Source organism: Diabrotica virgifera, chromosome 8 (genome assembly GCF_917563875.1).
Source record: "Diabrotica virgifera virgifera chromosome 8, PGI_DIABVI_V3a".
Classification (NCBI taxonomy): Eukaryota; Metazoa; Arthropoda; class Insecta; order Coleoptera; family Chrysomelidae; genus Diabrotica; species Diabrotica virgifera.
In genome coordinates this window covers 145,115,067-145,136,885 of record NC_065450.1, presented here as the reverse complement: position 1 = coordinate 145,136,885, position 21,819 = coordinate 145,115,067, and the positions used below count along the sequence as shown (strand labels likewise).

The 21,819-nt window shown below is 32.9% G+C and overlaps 1 protein-coding gene across 1 annotated transcript; it reads left to right on the top strand.

Moving 5' to 3' along the window:
• The first annotated feature begins 83 nt into the window (after positions 1 to 83).
• On the top strand, positions 84 to 20,406 carry LOC126889465 (NADH dehydrogenase [ubiquinone] 1 beta subcomplex subunit 9). Its single transcript, XM_050657783.1, has 3 exons — positions 84 to 288; positions 4,483 to 4,625; positions 20,123 to 20,406. The coding sequence occupies exons 1-3, from the start codon at positions 191 to 193 to the stop codon at positions 20,311 to 20,313; spliced, it is 432 nt and encodes a 143-aa protein (XP_050513740.1). The 5' UTR covers positions 84 to 190; the 3' UTR covers positions 20,314 to 20,406.
• Positions 20,407 to 21,819: the final 1,413 nt, after the last annotated feature.

The following is a 21,819-nucleotide window of genomic DNA, read 5'->3' as shown; positions in this document are numbered from 1 at the left end:
TGATAAAAGGCAATTTTTATTACCTTCTATCTCAATTTAGTCCGACTTGGCTGACTGATCATTAGTGAATACCCCTAAAAAGTGAGAAGTTTTTCATTGTCAATTTTGACGTTTGATTCAATTTTCATTTTAACCTGATTTAAAGACATATTAAAAAGGGCAGTAGGAGAAAAATATTCAAAAATATAAAATGTCTGGTTCGCTTACAGGCTTAACAACTCACACGAGAAAGGTGCAGAGTTTATACAAGAGATCTCTTCGTATGTTAGAAAATTGGTACGATAGAAGGTAAACAATATGAATTGGTTATATTATATAATTCAGTGGTTATAATATGTTCATTCTTTTTGTTTGTGCCTGCAAACTTCTTAACTAATCTCATAACAGATATAATTATTGTATTACAATTTTAAATGTTCAAATTTCCATATTATATAAAAGTCAGAAAGAAGCTCAGATTTGGTTTAAAGATTGTGCCAGGAATAGAAGGAGAGACAGAATATATTCTGCTGAGAACAGTTCTATACTCCATCTACCGAACAGACGGAGTTAACACGTGAATAAATCACAATATTTCTTCAAAATACTCTAATGCATACCCTTGTACACAATACCAATAACATCAGTAACGAATACCTTGTTATCAGTATTATGTACAACATGTTTGAACATAAAATCCTGAGACATATTTATAAATGCGTGTAGAAAAACAAAACGGATTATGGCATAAGTACTATAATTTTGAGATTTACAGGTATAGTGAACCTAGTATTGGTAGGTCCATCAAACTAAACAGGCTGTGGTGGCTAAGCCACAGAGAGAATGAATGAGATGGAGCCATTGAAACACATTTATAATGAAAGACCGGATGAAGTGAGGAGAATAGGCAGGACCAGACTACAATTGAAGGGTTTAGTGCAATATCAGGTCAAAGACCACTTTTGTTGAAATTAAGTTTATGATTTTCTGAAGCTATTTCCTGTTGGCATTTTTGTTATCAACTATTTTAAATGGGAAATAAGCCACAATTTACCTAAAAAAATTATGTTTCGACATCCACATAGGATATCGTTGTCAATATTTTGATAACATTTTTGTTGAAATAACCGTCCACATTGTTCTACATTGAATTTCTTACTCACTGTGTGTACAGTTTTTGCTCCAAACTGTGGAGGTTATTTGAAGACAAAAAATATAAACTTATCAACTAACAAAATCATTCTTTTAGGTAAATTGTGGCGTATTTCCCATTTAGACTAGTTGATAAGTTTATGATATTTCTTAATGTTGTTCTGAAGCTATTTTCTTGTGGCATTTTTATAATCAAGTATATTCAAATGGGAAATAAGCCACAATTTTACCTAAAAATGATTTTATTAACGTTTCGACGCCCAAGTCGGGTGTAGTTGTCAAAATACAAAATAATATTAAATGAACAAAAATGTTGTTGCTTAGTAAAAAATTCTTCTAATAATTTATTTAATCTGACTCATTTATATCGGCAATTCAGACACGTATTATACATTTTAAAGTAGACGACTTTAAAAATGATATTGCCAATATTGATGAGTTGCGTTCCTGGGACGACTTTACTAAAAGATAGTTCATTCGATTACATGAAATCAATCCCAACTCAAGAATAGCCGCCACAAAAAATCATAGCATGTGATCTGTCTTTAAAAAGACAACCAAATGCAACGGTGGTACTGAAATTCTCGCGTTAGAGATTCCATAGTAAATCACGAGGGAAAACCAGGAAAAACCTCGTGATACTATCCCGACATCGCAAGTATTTGGGTTTACATTTAGTTTACTCTCAAAACTAATACCAAATTCTGACTTGATATTTTAAATTTTAAATAATACTAAAATACTAAATATGTACTAACTCGATATGTTACTGATTTACTAATTGTGGTATTTTCTTTCTATTGACTTCCTCCTTTAGTATGGGTAACCACATCCTACTGCATTCTACCGAGGAATTTGCGACACAATTGGTTTCATTTAGCATAATTAGAGCCGCTTCTTTGATTTTTCTCTTTTTACTATCTGCTTCTTTTAGGACTATACTTGAATCTCTCCACTGAACTCTATGTTCATTATCCCATGCGTGTTGACATATTTGAGATCTATCAAATTCTCTATTTTTTATATAAGACTGATGTTCATTTACTCTAACGTCTAATGGTCTTGACGTTTCACCTATATAAAATTGTTCGCATTCACAAGGTATTTTATAAATACAATTCTTTGTTCTTTCTTGTTCACTGTTAGGTTTAGTTTTAGATAGAATAGATCTCAATGTGTTTGTTGTTTTGAATGTTGTTGATATGTTGAATTTATTTCCTATTGTATAGGGATATATATATATATATATATATATATATATATATATATATATATATATATATATATTATTAATTATATTAATTATATTATTAATTCGTACGAGTGGTCGTTAAACCAGTACCTGTGGATCTTTTGATCACTGAGTGTGTTTCAGAGATCTACATCTTTTGTTTTTTCATAAACATTATCTTACTTACTCTAAAGTAATTAGGGAATTAAAACTTGAGTCTGACATTTTCAGGTTGGGCGTAGATTTACGCTCCTGTTATGTCTATGTCTCGGATGTTGTTTTTTGATGGAATGTGTCTAAAGATATTCAACCTCTCATCTTTACCGATGAGCCCACGGAGGTTGAAGAGGGCGAAACACATTTCTAAGAACTGGTGTTTGGATCTTTGATTCTATTCGAAAAATTTTTCCCAGCCAGAAATAGTGGATGTGTGAGTTATTCGTAAGGGGATTTTTCCACATTCTCTATTTCATTTGTTTTATATATATATATATATATATATATATATATATATATATATATATATATATATATATATATATATATATATATATATATATATATATAGGGATCCTACAACATTCACAAGAAATAATACGAGGAAAATATCAATACCATATGTAAAAGGACTATCCGAGAAACTTAAAACAATAGGAAATAAATTCAACATATCAACAACATTCAAAACAACAAACACATTGAGATCTATTCTATCTAAAACTAAACCTAACAGTGAACAAGAAAGAACAAAGAATTGTATTTATAAAATACCTTGTGAATGCGAACAATTTTATATAGGTGAAACGTCAAGACCATTAGACGTTAGAGTAAATGAACATCAGTCTTATATAAAAAATAGAGAATTTGATAGATCTCAAATATGTCAACACGCATGGGATAATGAACATAGAGTTCAGTGGAGAGATTCAAGTATAGTCCTAAAAGAAGCAGATAGTAAAAAGAGAAAAATCAAAGAAGCGACTCTAATTATGCTAAATGAAACCAATTGTGTCGCAAATTCCTCGGTAGAATGCAGTAGGATGTGGTTACCCATACTAAAGGAGGAAGTCAATAGAAAGAAAATACCACAATTACTAAATCAGTAACATATCGAGTTAGTACATATTTAGTATTTTAGTATTATTTAAAATTTAAAATATCAAGTCAGAATTTGGTATTAGTTTTGAGAGTAAACTAAATGTAAACCCAAATACTTGCGATGTCGGGATAGTATCACGAGGTTTTTCCTGGTTTTCCCTCGTGATTTACTATGGAATCTCTAACGCGAGAATTTCAGCACCACCGTTGCATTTGGTTGTCTTTTTAAAGACAGATCACATGCTATGATTTTTTGTGGCGGCTATTCTTGAGTTGGGATTGATTTCATGTAATCGAATGAACTATCTTTTAGTAAAGTCGTCCCAGGAACGCAACTCATCAATATTGGCAATATCATTTTTAAAGTCGTCTACTTTAAAATGTATAATACGTGTCTGAATTGCCGATATAAATGAGTCAGATTAAATAAATTATTAAAAGAATTTTTTACTAAGCAACAACATTTTTGTTTATTTAATATTATTTTGTATTTTGACAACGACACCCGACTTGAGCGTCGAAACGTTAATAAAATCATTTTTAGGTAAAATTGTGGCTTATTTCCCATTTGAATATACTTGATTATGATATTTCTTGCCTTCAAATAACCTCCACATAGTTTGGAGCAAAAACTATACACATAGTGTGTAAAAAATTCAATGTAGAACAATGTGGACAGTTATTTCAACAAAAATGTTAATAGCATAATCCTTAGGAGCGATATATGCACATTTTCCTGTGAACATGTGCATGTGGACAATTATTGAACCAAGTCCTTCAATTCAAGGATTAGACAGAAGGCAATGCAATAGTTTTAGGAGTATGAAATTAGAAAACCAAACCAAATGATAGGGAGGAATGGAAGCTGATTCTAGAATAGACTAAGACCTGCTGTCTGATAGTAAAAATTCCTGAGAGTGCTCTCACATTGACATACACCAGAGAGCAGATAATACGAGTTACTCTCAGAAAAACTCTCACATGGACAAGTACCTTTATGGCTAACATTTTATAAATTTTAGAGAAGTGTACCGGTATCATGCAGTGCTAATGAGGCAAAGATTTGACCAAAATAAAGAAATTGGAGATATTAGAATAGCAAAAGATTTGATTGCAAAAGGAGAAGCTGAACTCTTTGAAAATGGTCATTGGCATCCTAGGAAATGTAAGTATTGCACTGTTAGTAGTGTTTGGTAGTTAGTTATTAATTTAACATCTATTTTATAGTCTTTATTATACGGATATTTTTAACACTGTTTTAATTTATTTACACTAACACTAAAATGCAACCACTTAATTTATAATACATATATTTATTTTACGCAAAGTTCGCAAATTGTCAGGGTTAATCATTACTATTCTGATACCATCTCTGTTACCTCAGGTGTACCACAAGGATCACACTTGGGACCTCTGTTGTTTAATATATTTATCAATGATCTAATACCCTGTTTCCAAGTACTTAAGTGAAACTTTGTTATTCGCTGATGATTTAAAATGTTTTAAAATAAACACATGTGAGGCTGATTCACTTAGTCTACAAGGTGATATTGATCACCTATCTAACTGGTGTATGCAAAATGGTATGTGTTTGAATGCATCCAAATGCCATATTCTTCGTTTTCATCGAACTCATCATCCAATCATCTTCGAATATAGTATAAATAATCTGACCTTACATTCTGCCTCTGAAACTAAGGATCTAGGTGTGATCCTTGACTCCGCCCTTAGCTATAAATCACACATTTCCAGTACAATACAGAAGTCTATGAAGATGCTTGGCTTTATAAAAAGAACCACCAGAGACTTTACTAACACCTCAGCTATTAAATCCCTTTATTTCTCCCTGGTTAGATCTCATTTCGAATACTGTTCCACAATTTGGTTCCCCTATTACTTTACTCATAAACTGAAACTTGAGGCTGTCCAACACAATTTTCTGAGATATACTGCCACTAAGATGCCTGTATACTACGACTATTCTGCATTAGAGCGCATACTGAACTTACCTCCTCTTGAGATACGCAGAAAACAAAGAGACTTAATAATTTTATTTAAAATTATCAACGGGCTGTGTAACTGCCCCAAGCTTCTCTCCAAAATATCTCTATTTGTCCCCAGTCGTTCGACTAGGCAGGTGCAAACCTTTTATGTTTTTTTTTCATAAATTCAATTATTTTTACAACACATTTATTCCTAGAACTCTTCGATTAGCTAACTCATTAAATAACCCCGAAATTTTTAATATATCAGTTTCCCGCTTTAAAACCCATATTTCTTCCCTAACTTTTTAACTTTTTAATACTTTCGGCCAGACCTTTTGTATTGTGATCAGTGTTACATGACTTGTATGTATTAGATAACTCAAAACCGTTATACCTTGGAACATTTCTGAATTGATTTATGTGTTATCTTTTGTTTGTAATTGTACTGATCTGTATGTTATCTTATTTTCTTTTTTGTAACTGTACTACTCATAGAATTATTTTTTTCTCAAACCACTTTGTTATAACTTAGAATAACATACCTTTGTTATGTTATAACTTGTTATATAATTTAGAACACTGTAACATTTATTTCTGAATAGGGCTTGCCCATGAATAAATAAATATTTATATATTACTTAACAATACAAGTTTATAATTCAGACTGATCTCAAATCTAAATTGTTCCCTATTTATAGTGTAAGCGTATGCGTCTTGAAACCTCGAGATTTTGTTTGGAACAAATAGAATTGTTCCACAGACATAGTGGCGTCAGGGCATCATAAAATATTTGTTGGGTTCTGATACCTGGAACTCTATTGCTAATACCTGTATAGTTGAATGTCAAATAATCTGGATTATTCAGTTGGCAGGACCGGCATAACATTACTCTCTCCTTAAGAGATGGTTCCTCCCGGAACCTTGTCGGGACTGCAACTGGATGCTGGTATCAGCAACTGAACCTTCCTTTGCAACTCCCAGTTGTAAAAAAGTGGCAAAGAACGGTTTTGTTCCGCACCAGTAACCATGCGGATTGCAACAAACTAGTACCTGGACTTCAGTATCTTTAAATATTTCCTCCACCATATTTCAGAAAACCCTGCAATTCAGTTGGCGGCATGCTAGCTTTGGCATTGCTAACTTTTTCATGTTGGACTCCAGCACACGCTCACTCAATTGAAGTAATGCTTGCCACACCTTTTCCACCAATCCATCTCTTTCCCTCCACTTTTATTCTATTATAAGGCGAAGTAGATGGTATTTAGGTCCTCTAATTATATGGCCTAAGTATTCTGTTTTTCTCCTCTTTATAATGTTTATGAGCAGACATTCTGAATTCATCATTTGGAGAACATCTTCATTGGAAGTGTGCGAAACCCACGATATCTTTAGGATTCGAATCACCACAATTCGAATGCTTCTAATTTATTTATTTTGCAACAAAAATGCATCTACAGAAGAAAAATAACTGTATGTTATTATTATTATTTTCAGAATAATCTGCCAAACTGATTGGCTTAGTATACATATGCATATTATAAAATAAGCATTGCTAATAAAACATATAATGGACTCATTAAACATCTAAGATCTAACAACATCACGAGAAAAACCAAATGCAAAATATACAAAACCCTGATAAAACCGGTCCTTATATATGGATCAGAGACATGGACACTGACGAAAGGCGATGAGAACTTATTAGGTACGTTTGAACGAAAAATTCTTAGACACGTATAATAAGGGGGTGAAAGAAAATGACGTATGGCGCAGAAGATATAATTTTGAACTATACGCAGCATACAACGAACCCGACGTCATAACATCCATACAGATCACACGTCTGCGCTGGATGGGCCATGTTGAACGAATGTTGGAGACCGAAACACCAAAATAATGAAGCAAACACCAGTAGGGAGAAGGTCAAAGGGAAGACCCAAACTTAGATACATGGAACAAGTGGAACAAGATCTTAAAACACTTGAGATTACCCACTGGAAGAACAAAGCAAGGAACAGAACAGAATGGCGCAAAATCCTAGAACAAGCCAGGACCCAAAAAGGGTTGTCGAGCTACTGTTGATGATGATGATTATAAAATAAGCAGCGAAAATCATTTTTTTGTGCAAATTTTTATTTTACAAAGTTTTGATCCGAAGTAAACGAGAAGTCAACAAAAATTTTCATAGCAAAAATTTTTACCGGAAATAAAAATTTTTATGACCGGAGGCTAACCAAGACATGCTTTTATACACATTTTGGCACGCTGATCACGTATTCTTCTTAAAGTGCCCTCTCCTCAATGGAGGTTGGCTACTACAATTGCAAACTCTTCTTTATCTTCAGCTGTTCAAAATTTAGCCATGTCCATTGTCGGATGTTTCTGAGCCACGATAGTCTTTTCCTTCCTAGTCATCTCTTTCCCTCGATCGTTCCTTTCACTATAAGTTGAGTATATTGGTACTTATTATTTCTCAGTATGCGACCTAGTTATGATGTTCTTCTTACTTTCACTGTATTGAAAAGTTGTGTTTCCTTGCCTATTCTATGCAGCACTTCTCCGTTTGAGGTATGCGATGTCCATGAAATTTTGAGGATTCTCCGGTAGATCCACATTTCAAAGGCCTCCAATTTATTTACAGTTGATGTTTTTAGAGTCCATGTCTCAACTGCATAGAGAAGAGTCGACCAGACGTATCTTTCTTCTAAAAGTGCCTATCTTCTAGAGATGTTGGCGACCACATTGACCCATCTTATTCTATTTACGGCAGCTCGAAATAGATCAGTTGACGTTAGACCAGTCCACTTCCTAAGATTGGCCAGCCAGGATATACGTCTACGTCCAGGGCCTCTCCTGCCCTCAATCTTGCCTTGTAGAATCAACTGCAGCAGTCGGTATTTTTCATTACGCATAATGTGGCCGAAGTAAGCCAATTTTCTGTTCTTTACGGTGTTAATTATTTCTTTGTCTTTTCCTAGCCTCTGGAGAATAGTTATATTAGTTGTGTGGTGTATATATGAGACCCTCAACATACGTCGGTAGCACCACATTTCAAACGCCTCTAACCGTTTTATGGCATCTTCTGTCAGGCTCCAGCTTTCAACTCCGTATAGGAGGACACTAAAGACGTAACATCTAAGAATTCTTATGCGTATATTGATACTTAAAGACAAGTTGCAGAGAATTTTCTTAAGACTGTTAAAAGAGCTTCTGGCTTTTTCAATACGAGTTTTTATTTCGTAGCTATGATCCCAAGTATCCTTAATGTTGCAGCCCAGGTAGCATATTTTCTGTACTCTCTCTAGAGGTGTATTGTTTACTGTAATTTGGGCGTTTATGTTGGTGTTTTTACTAATGATCATTATTTTTGTCTTCTTACAGTTTAGTTTTAGGCCGTATTTGTTACATGCTTCTACAACATTATCCATGATCCTTTGGAGCCCCTGCGCACTATCCGCCAGCAATACTGTATCGTCTGCATATCTAATATTATTTATAAGTTGTCCATTTACTGCAATACCATCTTCTGATTCGTCCAAGGCCTCTCTAAAGATGTTTTCAGAGTATATGTTAAATAATGTTGGTGACAGTATGCCTTTGTCAAAATAAACTGATCTATCAAAAATGAATAACCATTTTCAATTTCGTTGCAACACGAAACTACAGCCGCATCATTATTCCAGTTCAATCAGAGAGTGCAGCAAGCACCTCTACCGGTTTCGAAACTTATTAGTCTCTCATCAGGAGGCACATATGCTGCTTTCTCTGACCCAACTAGGACAAACCCTGGCGTGCAGTCACGGATTGCAACGAACGAAAACGGCAGGGATGTCCTAGCGGCAACTGCTAGCAAAAGACTAAGTTTTCAATCTAATAGCACATAAAACAACACCAAAAAATGTTACTCTACATCCTACCAGATTGAAAACAATGGGAACCTTCTCTGGTAACACCTCCGAGGCTTCTACAATTTGCAAGCCATAACGGATGCTGAGATTAAGGAAGATGAGGGAATTTTACAATTTATAATTCACGCCCCATCTGCTCAGCGCGGTAAAGTTCCAACGAGAATGGTTCCCTTCATACTCCAATCAGAGTAAACATGTAAATAAAAAATGAATAACCATTTTCAATTTCGTTGCAACACGAAACTACAGCTGCATCATTATTCCAGTTCAATCAGAGAGTGCAGCAAGCACCTCTACCGGTTTCGAAACGTATTAGTCTCTCATCAGGAGGCACATATGCTGCTTTCTCTGACCCAACTAGGACAAACTCTGGCGTGCAGTCACTGATTGCAACGAATGAAAACGGCAGGGATGTCCTAGCGGCAACTGCTAGCAAAAGACTAAGTTTTCAATCTAATAGCACATAAAACAGCACCAAAAAATGTTACTCTACATCCTACCAGATTGAAAACAATGGGAACCTTCTCTGGTAACACCTCAATTGGCAAGCCATAACGGATGCTGAGATTAAGGAAGATGAGGGAATTTTACAATTTATAATTCACGCCCCATCTGCTCAGCACGGTAAAGTTCCAACGAGAATGGTTCCCTTCATACTCCAATCAGAGTAAACATGTAAATAAAAAATGAATAACCATTTTCAGTTTCGTTGCAACACGAAACTACAGCTGCATCATTATTCCAGTTCAATCAGAGAGTGCAGCAAGCACCTCTACCGGTTTCGAAACTTATTAGTCTCTCATCAGGAGGCACATATGCTGCTTTCTCTGACCCAACTAGGACAAACCCTGGCGTGCAGTCACGGATTGCAATGAACGAAAACGGCAGGGATGTCCTAGCGGCAACTGCTAGCAAAAGACTAAGTTTTCAATCTAATAGCACATAAAACAACACCAAAAAATGTTACTCTACATCCTTCCAGATTGAAAACAATGGGAACCTTCTCTGGTAACACCTCCGAGGCTTCTACAATTTGCAAGCCATAACGGATGCTGAGACTAAGGAAGATGAGGGAATTTTACAATTTATAATTCACGTCCCATCTGCTCAGCGCGGTAAAGTTCCAACGAGAATTTGGAACTTGGATAAATTTACAATTCTCGTTGGAACTTTACCGCGCTGAGCAGATGTGACGTGAATTATAAATTGTAAAATTCCCTCATCTTCCTTAGTCTCAGCATCCGTTATGGCTTGCAAATTGTAGAAGCCTCGGAGGTGTTACCAGAGAAGGTTTCCATTGTTTTCAATCTGGTAGGATGTAGAGTAACATTTTTTGGTATTGTTTTATGTGCTATTAGATTGAAAACTTAGTTCTTAAACTGATCTGCCTTCTTTGGCAAGTTAAACTGTCTTTATTAATTTTCTCAAAACTGATAGTATTTCTGTAATATATTTTAGCCCTAATTTGAGGGTGAATATTACAAACTATAAATTACTAAAATAAAACACATCTTTCTACAAAGAAGGCTCATTTAATACTCATTTTGCGAATGTACTTTTTACAATAATAAGAAATGTGTTACTCTGATAACAGTTGTTAGGTTTTACAGAGTGGTCTACTAAAACTATATTTACAATATCCAACATCTCCCCCTTAAAAAAATTATTTTTTACTAGTAAAACGAATATAAGTATTTACAAAATAATAAAAAAGAAATTACTCATACGTTAAACGATCTATGGGTTTGACCACTCTTTTAGGCCGTTCAGTATTTTCTTTACTTAAATTCTCTTTATTTACAATATTTACATCAGTATCTACAATAGGAGAAACTTCATTTGAACCACTCAGTAGTGAAGATTCCACTATATGAAATTTTTTAATTTGGTTCAAATGACGTTTCCAGTTAACATCATTTAGTTCAGGAATTTTAACAATATATGTTACTTTTCCGATTTTCCTTAAAACTACGCTCATGTGTGATGAATGTAAACTTTGTAAAATTTTTTGTTGTAATTTAGACGGAATTATAATTCGATTATTCCAAATTAAACAATCTGACTCGATAGATAATTCATTTCTAATTTTATAAAATGACTTAAATTTAATATATTTTGCAAATTTTTTGTTTATAGACCAACCCACATCAATAAATTTGCGAACCGCAGATAAAACCTTATCATTTTTGGTTGCCTCCCTAACTGCTTCCAATTTAATAGGAAAATTACAATTTTCTGAAAAATACTCAACATAATTAAATTCAACATTTTCAACTGAATTATTTTCATTACGTTGCGGAAAACGTGACAACATATCCGCTGGATCATTTTCACTTTTTACTACTTGTACATCATATTGATAACTAGATAGAATTATGGCCCACCTTCGCAATCTATTAGCTGAATATTCCGGTATTTTTTTATTTGGTTGAAAAATATATGACAATGGTTTATTATCCGTGACTAACGTGAATTTTCTTCCATATAAATAGTTATGAAATTTACATAACCCAAAAACAACCGCTAATGCTTCTTTTTCTAATGTACAAAATTTTTTCTCCCTGTCTAATAGTGTACGTGAGGCGTATGCAATTACTTTTTCCGTACCATCCTGCATTACATAAGAGATTAACGCTCCAACCCCCTGCTCACTAGCATCAGTTATTAATTTTAGGGGTAGTTCGGGATTATAATGTACTAAAACCAGTGCTGACACTAAAATTTGTTTAACTTTTAGAAATGCATTTTGGCAGTCAACTGACCAATTCCATGATACCTTTTGTTTTAATAAATTATAAAGAGGATTTAGCACGGTAGATAGGTTTTTAACAAATTTGCCGTAATAATTTATTAACCCTAAAAATGACTGTAAACTGTTCACATTAGTAGGCGTCGGCGCCTTGACAATTGCCTCGATTTTAGATTCAGAGGTATGTAAACCATCTTTGTCAATATCGTAGCCTAAATATGTAATTTTTTCTTTAAAAATTCGCACTTATCTACAGATAATTTTAAACCTGCATTTTCTAACCTAAAAAGAACTGTCTCCAGCCTTGATAAATGCTCTTCCCTATTTTTACCAGTGACGAGAATATCGTCTAGAAAACATACCACACCACTGTAAAAGTGATTCTAAAATTTTTTGAAATTTAGAAGGTAAACTTGCAATCCCGAATGGTGCTCTAGTATAACGAAATAAACCTTTATGTGTAGAAATCGTTAGAAGCTCTTTCGATTTTTCATCTAAACATGTCTGCTGGTAAGCATTAGATAATAGTCTAGTAAAATAAAATTACACTACATGTAAATCAAAATGTAAATTCGTACAGGTTGAAACAAATTTTATATCAAAGTTTAGGTGGGTACAAAAGATATTTTCAAGAAAGTATCCAAATCATACAAGGGGATCATTGTTTAAATAATTAAAAACGGGTCATTTTTGCATAAAAATTACTTTTTTAGCTGCTGAGGTCATCCAATTACTAATGAAGGTCTATAGGATTGTTTTCTTTAAATTTGAAGGGTAAATCTTTCACAAAAGACTTACTAAATTAAATTTGGCTCCCTATTTTTTTAATTAATTATACATAAAACTTTAAAAACAAATTTACATAAAATTATTTTTAGCGTTTTAAATAAGCACTATAAAATATCCTATTTTACAAGATAAGTTGCGCTATGTTATCAGTATTAATTAAAAAAAAATTGGTGTAAAAATATTTAATATTTTTTGAGATATTGAATTTGTTTATTAAATATCACTCTATTTTCAATTGCAAAAGCGCGGTTGTTGCCAAAGAAATACTAACCTGTATTAAATCTTATTATTTTTATTTTTATGTATATTTTCGATAAATGTATTGATAAATTCAAATTTCAGTTAAACTTCCCCCTAAAATGGCATTTGAAAATTATTCAAATTTGTTTATAATTTATTTTTTTAATAGCGTCGCGGGGATTAAATATTTTGAAATGCCGTTTCGATAATTGGGTTCCTGGGAATTTTTCAATAATTAACAAATTTTTTGTCTTTTTTTCCTCTTCTTTTTTTTTCTTGAAATTATATTACTACGGGCCCTTTTGGGTTAGGTTTCATTAAGAATGTCGAATCTCTAAGTTGTAGATTCTAGACCTAAAAATATTAAGATTAGTCTAAAATCACTTAAATAAAATGTGAATACTTACTGAGTTACAGGGTGTTTTATTTAAAAATTTAAAAATTATTTTTACCAAGTACTTTCAAACTATTTGACGTATCCTTATCATACTTACAGAAAGTGTGAGTACTATACAGTCTACTAAATTGTGATAAATAAAAGTTTCTAGCTACCACCAGAGGCGTACGACAGGGGGCATTAATTGGTTGACCCTGCCCAAATTCTACGCCACTGAGGGAATTACTATTTTAGCGAAATTTTTCGATTCTCCAATACTTTCTATGTAAATAATATACTCCTTACTGGTAACGATTGTCATTAGTTTTCGAGATATTGGACGTTAAAAATGAAACGGCATAGTTATTTTGATTCATTCATTCATTCATTTTAAACTTACAATATCTCTCAAACTGATGACTTTATGGATACCAATAAAGTTATTTACATACAAAGTATTGGAGAATCGAAAAATTTCGCTACAATAGTAATTCACTCAGTGGCGTACAATTTGGAAAGGGTCAATCATTCACTAACCCCTGTCGCACGCCTCTGGCACTAGCTAGAAACGTTTATTAATCACAATTTGGTAGGGTGTATAATAGCCACACTTTCTGCCAAGTATGATAAGGATACGTCAAATAGTTTTAAAGTACTTGGTAACAATAATTTTTAAATATACCACCCTGTAACTCAGTAAGTAGCCACATTTTATTTAAGAGATTTTAGTTAAATCTTAATATTTTTAGGTCTAGAATCTACAACTCAGAGATTCGGCATTCTTAATAAAATTTAACCCTACAAGGGTCCGTAGTAATATAACTCCAAGAAAAAAAAGAAGTAGAAAAAACGACAAAAAATTTTTGTTAATTAGTAAAAAATTCCCAGGAACCCAATTATCGAAACGGCATTTCAAAATACTTAATCCTTGCGACGCACAGTGGGGCAAGAGACAACATAAGTTGGCATTAAATCATTGTCGATATATTATGGCCAATTTTTTTTTTCAAATATTATAAGTTGTGTGTACCTAAAAAAACGATGTTTTTTCAAAGTTTTCTTCTTCTTCTCAATGTGCCTATCCGTGACGAATGTTGGCGATCATCATGGCAATCTTTATTTTATCTGCAGCAGCGCGGAAAGCTGCACAGATGTTGTGTTAAAGCAGGTTCTGAAGTTCTTTAACCAGGATGTTCTTCTTCTTCCTGAGCCTCGCTTTACAAATATTTTCCCTTGAAGGATGGATTGTTCAAAAAATGTTTTGCTCAAAATTTTCAAAGCTGAATGTCCGTAGTTACTACCGATATTGATTTAAATGATATTTGAAGTTTAGTCATTTTTATTTTATATCTTATTTATTTATTATTATCTAATATTATTTATATCTCAAAACAATTGTGTTAACATTATTTTTGAAAAATTGCTTAACCAAATTGTTCTTTAAAACCATTTACCGCATATTTATAAGAATAACATAAAGTTTTGTAGGTAAAATATTGAAAAACTTAAACTACAGATCATCATCAGAATCATCAGATGTGACGTCAACATCTTGCACATTCGGAGATTTGAACATAATATTTTATGCACTAATATGCAGTGCTTCCACTGGCAGGTGTTCTAATTTCTTTCTTTTTATGTTTCTTTTGCTTGTGATCAGTGGATCACTACTAATCAACAAAAAGTGGAATACATCTTAATTTGTTTTGCATCTACTACACTTTCTTGAATTATTATGCTTGAATTATGCAAATAACGAAAAATTAAAATAGAGTGTTATTCAATTTAATTAGGTCAACATAACCTCACAAAAAATAAAATTATGAAAAAAGGAGCAAATATGAGCAAAAAGTTAAAATGACTTTCTAAAGAATAATACTCAAGCTTTCAAAATAAAAAAAATTAAAGTTGGATCAGTCTGGGAACACTAACAAATCACTTGCTCTTTTTGAAAAATGCATATTTTGATATTTTGTACAGGTAATTTTAAACAATATATTATAAGAGACTATATTTACTTAATTATTATATCACATCTGTAATAATATTGTCACTTTCCTGAAGATCACATATCCGTAGCCAATTTTACTAGTAAATTAACTTTTCACTTGAAATAAGTGGATCAAACGTAAGTCGAATCACGTTATCGCGGCCTATGCATTGTTAACACGGGACCATGGGCCCTTTGCGACCCGTCGCAACTGGTGGAGGGGGATTTAATGGGAAAAAAATTATGCCAAATCATACGCAGGATTGTGTACTATTTAATTAAAATGAATACGACAGAAAATACTGCATTTAGTATTTTCATTTTATGCCAACTTTTTAGCTCTCCTGCCCCACTGTGCGACGTTATTAAAAAAACAAATTATACACAAATTTGAATAATTTTCAAATGCCATTTTAGGGGGGAGTTTAATTGAAATTTGAATTTATCAATACATTTATCAAAAATTTACATAAAAATAAAAATAATAAGATCTTAAGCAGGTGAGTATTTCTTTGGCAACAACCGCGTTTTTGCAATTGAAAATATAGTAACATTTAATAAACAAATTCAATATCTCAAAAAATATTAAATATTTTTTGACCAATTTTTTTTTACCTAATACTGGTAACATATCGCAACTTAGTCTGTAAAATAAGCTATTTTATAGTGCTTATTTAAAACTCTAAAAATAATTTTTTGCAAATTTGTTTTTAAAGATTTAAATATAATTATTTAAATAAATAGGGGGTCAAATTTAATTTAGTAAGTCTTATGTGAAAGATTTGCCCTTCAACTTTTCAGAAAATAATCCCATAGACCTTCATTAATAAGTGAATTGCCTCAGCAGTTAAAAAAGTATTTTTTTTGCAAAAATGGCCCCTTTTTAATTATTTAAACAATGATCCCCATGTATGATTTGGATACTTTCTTGAAAATATCTTTTGTGCCCACCTAAACTTTGATATGAAATTTGTTTTAACCTGTACGAATTTACATTTTGACTTTTTTTTTATTTTATTAGGCTATAAATCCAATTTTGTAAAATGTAACCCCCCGTTTAATTTTGTAAACAAGTCTTCAATTTTAGGTAAAGGATGTGAATCAATTTCTATTAAAGGATTTACGGTGACTTTAAAGTCACCACAAATTCGAACAGACCCATTTTTTTATTACAGGAACAATAGGCGTACCCCAATTTGAAAAATCTGCAGCTTCAATTACACCTAGTTGTAGTAACCTGTTTAGCTCATTTTCTACCTTTTGCTTCATCACGAATGGTAAAGGACGAGCTCTAAAAAATTTAGGACTTATCAGATTTTAATTTTATTGAAATTACACCTTTGGTAAATTTACCCAAACCAGGCGAAAATAAATTTTGAAATTTATTTAATATATCATTCAAATCTGACCGAAATGCTAAATCGTTTACGTTAAAAATGGTAAGATCGAACAGATTATAGAAATCTCTACCTAGCAATGGAGGTCCTTCTTTACTAATACCATACAAATTTAACATATCAAGGAAACCTAAAGGTTTTAATTTGTCCCCATTATAAAGATTAAAAATTTTGGAGGTTGCCTGCAAAATTTTATTGCTAAAATTTAAATTATAAAAGCTTTCTGAAATAACACTATAGCTAGCGCCAGTATCCAACGTAAATGTAAACAACTCATTATCAATTAATAAATCTATTAACACAGGATTCGTATTATATTGTAAACTATATAAACAATATTCTTCAGAATCTAGAAAATTGTTTTTATTACCTGTTTTATTAGATTTATTATTTTTATTTGAACACATTGGGGCTAAATGACCTTTTACATTGCAAATGTGACAATAACATTCTCGATAGGCACACTTATCTGAATTGTGGTTTTTACGTCCGCATACCAAACATTTAGTTTTGGTGGAAGTTCCAGCTGTTGAAGATTGGCTCCTCCCTCCTGCGTCGAAGTTGCTTTTCTGAGATGTAGATGCGCGAACATGCGCTGACTGTTTAAATTTGGAAGAGCTTCCGCCGGCGAAATGGATTTCTGGTTCCTTTTTTACAACTTGTAAATTTGAAAAACTTACAGATTTTGCTGAAGCTATTTCCACCACCTCGGAAAACTTTACCGTGGATTTCTCCTCGTAGAGACGATCTTTTACTGTGCCACTATCATAGCTTATGATAAATTGATTCACTAACGCCTGTTCGATTTCACGGGCGCCACCAAACTCACACGACACTACCAAACTACGTAGACGTGCTGCCCATTCTTTGGCACTTTCGTTGGCCATTTTGCGTGCTATAAAAAAATTTTCCCTGTTACTTAACACTAATTTAATCGGTTTACAATGTTCATCCATCAAATCAACCAACTCTTTGAACGTTTTTATCTCTGGCTCGGCTGGAATACACATATTGAACAACAATTTTACGCTTCTTCATTTAATAAACTTAAGACGGCGCACACAGTGGAGGCGGTTTCCGCTAGCGGGACCCGCTTTTAAACGTTTTCAAAAAGAATGCACGTCTTTAAATGTACACGAACATAGTCAAAGCAGGTCCGCGCGGGTCAACCGCCTCAACCTGCCTGACCGCTTTTGCTAGAATGAGAATTTAGTTTTTTCCGCGCGGTTTTAATGTTTACTGCAATGATAATTTAGTTTATTCGCTCTTTTATAATAAGAATTAATAGTTCTCCATGGATTAATTTTATAAATAATTGTACATTATAATAAACAAAAGTAATAAAGTCAATCTTATTGAAACCGTAATTTTGTGTGACTTAGGTATTTCTAAAACCATTCCAGTATTAACTATTAACTAAATCAGTACTTAAAAAATAAATTTACAACAAAACTACTTTCCTCAATGTTATAACAAGCCTTTCTTCCGGAAGGATAGCCTGCTTATGTAAATTACACCAGTTTTTAATTAAATGATACTCCTTCTTCTTCTTAAAGTGCCTATCCGTTCCGGATGTTGGCGATCATCATGGCTATCTTGACTTTGTCTACCGCAGCGCGGAACAGTTCAGTGGTAGTGGTATTATACCACTTTTGTAAATTTTGAAGCCAGGAAATGCGTCTTCTTCCCGGTCCTCTTTTACCATTTACATACCTTCCCTTGGAGAATCAGTTGGAGAAGGCCGTAACGTTCTTGATTTCTCATTACATGTCCTAGATATTCCAATTTTTTTGTTTTGATGGCTATGAGAAATTCACACTCTTTCCCCATTCTACGCAGGAATTCCACGTTAGTAATTCGGTCAACGCAGGATATACGTAAGATGCTCCTATAACACCACATTTCGAAAGCTTCGAGCCGATTCATAGATGTAACAGTTAGTGTCCAAGCTTCCATTCCGTAGAGCAGAACTGTGAATATATAGCATTTCAACAGACGGTATTTTGTTTTTAATGATATGTCTCGACTGTTGAAAATGGGTCTCATTCTAAAGTATGCTGCTTTCGCTTTTATTATTCGCTGTTTAATTTCTGAGTAGTCCCATTCGCTATTTAAATTCGTACCCAGATATGTATATTCTCAACTCTTTCGATATTCTGTTGGTTGACTGTAAGTTGAGCGTTTAATATTGTTTTTAACGATACTCCACTTTCTCCAAAATATATTTAAAAGTCTCTTGAGTCATTCTCATATACTGGAAGAATCGTTCATTATCTTTTAATTTTTGAAATAGATGATGATATTCTCCATAAATTAATCTTTCTCGATTAATAGGATGTACATCAACTCTCTTTCTTTTCAGTTTAGTCAAAACAGAATCTAAAGCAATTATATCATCATCGGAAGACGACATTTTGCTACAAGTAGTAGACGCAACTGCCAGATTTGAACGATCTCTCTCGCTTTTACCCGTCTTCACTGTGTTACCATACCCGCGCGCGAGAACCGCGCGGTTTGCCCGCTAGCGGAAACCGCTTTCACTATGTGTGCCGCCTAAGACAATAGCGCGTTTCCGATTTTCGTCACTAATATCATTTGCAGCAAGGTAATTACTTAATCGTTTCTTATACACTGTCCAATCTGAGTTACCGGGCACGAACTCTTGAATGGTACCGGTAAACGGAACATACGATGGCGTTTTTGGCACGTCCGGCATTTTTAATATAAAAAATGCGTTAACTACGACAAAAAGTCACTAGTCTCGTTCGTAATACTAAAACAAATGTCCATAAAACTCGTCGCCACTTTGTAATATATTTTAGCCCTAATTTGAGGGTGAATATTACAAACTATAAATTACTAAAATAAAACAAATCTTTCTACAAAGAAGGCTCATTTAATACTCATTTTGCGAATGTACTTTTTACAATAATAAGAAATGTGTTACTCTGATAACAGTTGTTAGGTTTTACAGAGTGGTCTACTAAAACTATATTTACAATATCCAACAATTTCCATTTTGATAATTTTTGCTGTAATCTGTAAGTGCTGAAACGGAATCCGTAACCAGTTTTTTCGATCTAATACTGGACAGAAAAACGGACAAACATAATCTATAGGATCAAAATTTTATTTTCATAATATTATTTCGATCCAATAGTGATATTTAAGAATAATTTTTTAAGATTTTTTGAGTTAGTGGAAATAAAATGTTCATATGTTTTTTAGTCCCTGACTCACCAGGTGGTGTTGCCTATGGCAGAGAGGTTCCTCCTCCAGATTGGGTAGTTGATTATTGGCATCCTCTTGAAAAAGCCCAATATCCAGATTATTTTGCTCGCCGTGAACAAAGAAAGAAGGAATATGTAAAACTTTGGGAAGAAAAATACGGAAAAGCTTCAACCTTTACCCCACATTAAATTTATTTATCATAATATGTAGATTGATAGCTGTTATATAATTCTTTTTAGAACCAAAAAACGCTTTTTAATTCTCTTGTGTAAATAATCTTCCACAAATCCCTTTCGTAGCTTCAGTGATAAACAAACATTATAAATAACGAGTGTCAAGAACTGGAGCGACATGTAACTGCTGTGAAAGTCATGAACTATTTAAAAAAGTTAAATATTGGGCCCGAGAGCTCAAGCCGTAACTTCAAGCAATTTAAGACCATAAAGGAGAAATAAATTACGACATAGACAGCATTGCAGAAACCTGGAAAAACTATTTCTCAGAACTATACAAAGATACCCATATAGCACAGCTCATCTTTAAGATATATCTTATTTACAACCAAATATGGTCTTAATGTCTTGAGACTTTTAAAAGATATCTTTAAAACGCCAAATTTAAGATATCTTTAAACGCCAGATTTAAGATATCTTTTAAACATCATATTTAAGACATTTTTTCTTATAGCCACTTTACACCATGCAACTAATTGCGCAATTAATTGCACAATTTCTTGCAGCAATAGAAATTGCATCGTGTCATACGCGAATTGCACAGAAAAGCTGCAACTTCTTGCTGCAAGAAGTTGCAGCTAAATACAACATGTCCTATTTTTCATGCAATTTTTTCTGCAATTTGGTTATATTTTTAGTAACTTTTAAGGCTACACTGTTTGTTTTGACATTCTGTCATCCTAAATTTCAAACTAAACAATTTTTGACAAAACTAGAGGAACTTTTTACCAATTTCACGCTTCACAGATAACATTATTCTGGTGGATAACTTTAATTATGCAACATAGGGATTAAAGAAACTATATTCTATTTTTATTTATTTTGTATTTAACAACTTGTTTCCTTTTGTAAATGAATAATGTATTACAGGTATACTTTCATTAGGTATTAATTGATTTTGTTATACATAATACATATTATAATTTTCTCAAATTATAATCTAACATGTTTAATCTAATATATCTGATAACCATAGAGGTATCTGATAACTCTACTCAAAAAATTACATTTTTAATTTATAAAAACAACATAACCTCAAATTTATGGTATGTCAAAGTTTCTGTCCATTTCATGTCAGTTTATGCAAATACTTGCACGGTGTAATCACTTTATTGCAGAAAGCTAGTTGCAACTTATTGCAGAAGTTCTTGCTGCAAGAACTTGTGCAATAAATTTCGCAATTACTTGCATCGTGTAAAGTGGCTATTAAAAATAGGTTATAATTACGAATTTAAAAATTAGGTTAGGTTAGTAAAACATTTAAGACAAAAGCTTTTCCACATCAGTGACTTCAGTGATATTTCCCATATCTTGTGATGAAGATATGGTTTTATTTGAGGGATATTTAGAAGACTCTACAGATTTTAATAATGCAGTAAGTTTAAAAAATTAACTTTGTTATAAAGTGTAAATGCATGTCTCCTAATTCAACAGCTTACCTTAACAATATGCTCTTAAAAA

Excerpts from the sequence above, each read along its gene's own strand:
- LOC126889465 (XM_050657783.1), top strand. The coding sequence starts at position 191 with ATGTCTGGTTCGCTTACAGGCTTAACAACTCACACGAGAAAGGTGCAG. Across the intron at positions 289-4,482 it reads GAAAATTGGTACGATAGAAG|AGAAGTGTACCGGTATCATG; the intron begins GTAAACAATATG and ends TATAAATTTTAG. Across the intron at positions 4,626-20,122 it reads TCATTGGCATCCTAGGAAAT|TCCCTGACTCACCAGGTGGT; the intron begins GTAAGTATTGCA and ends TATGTTTTTTAG.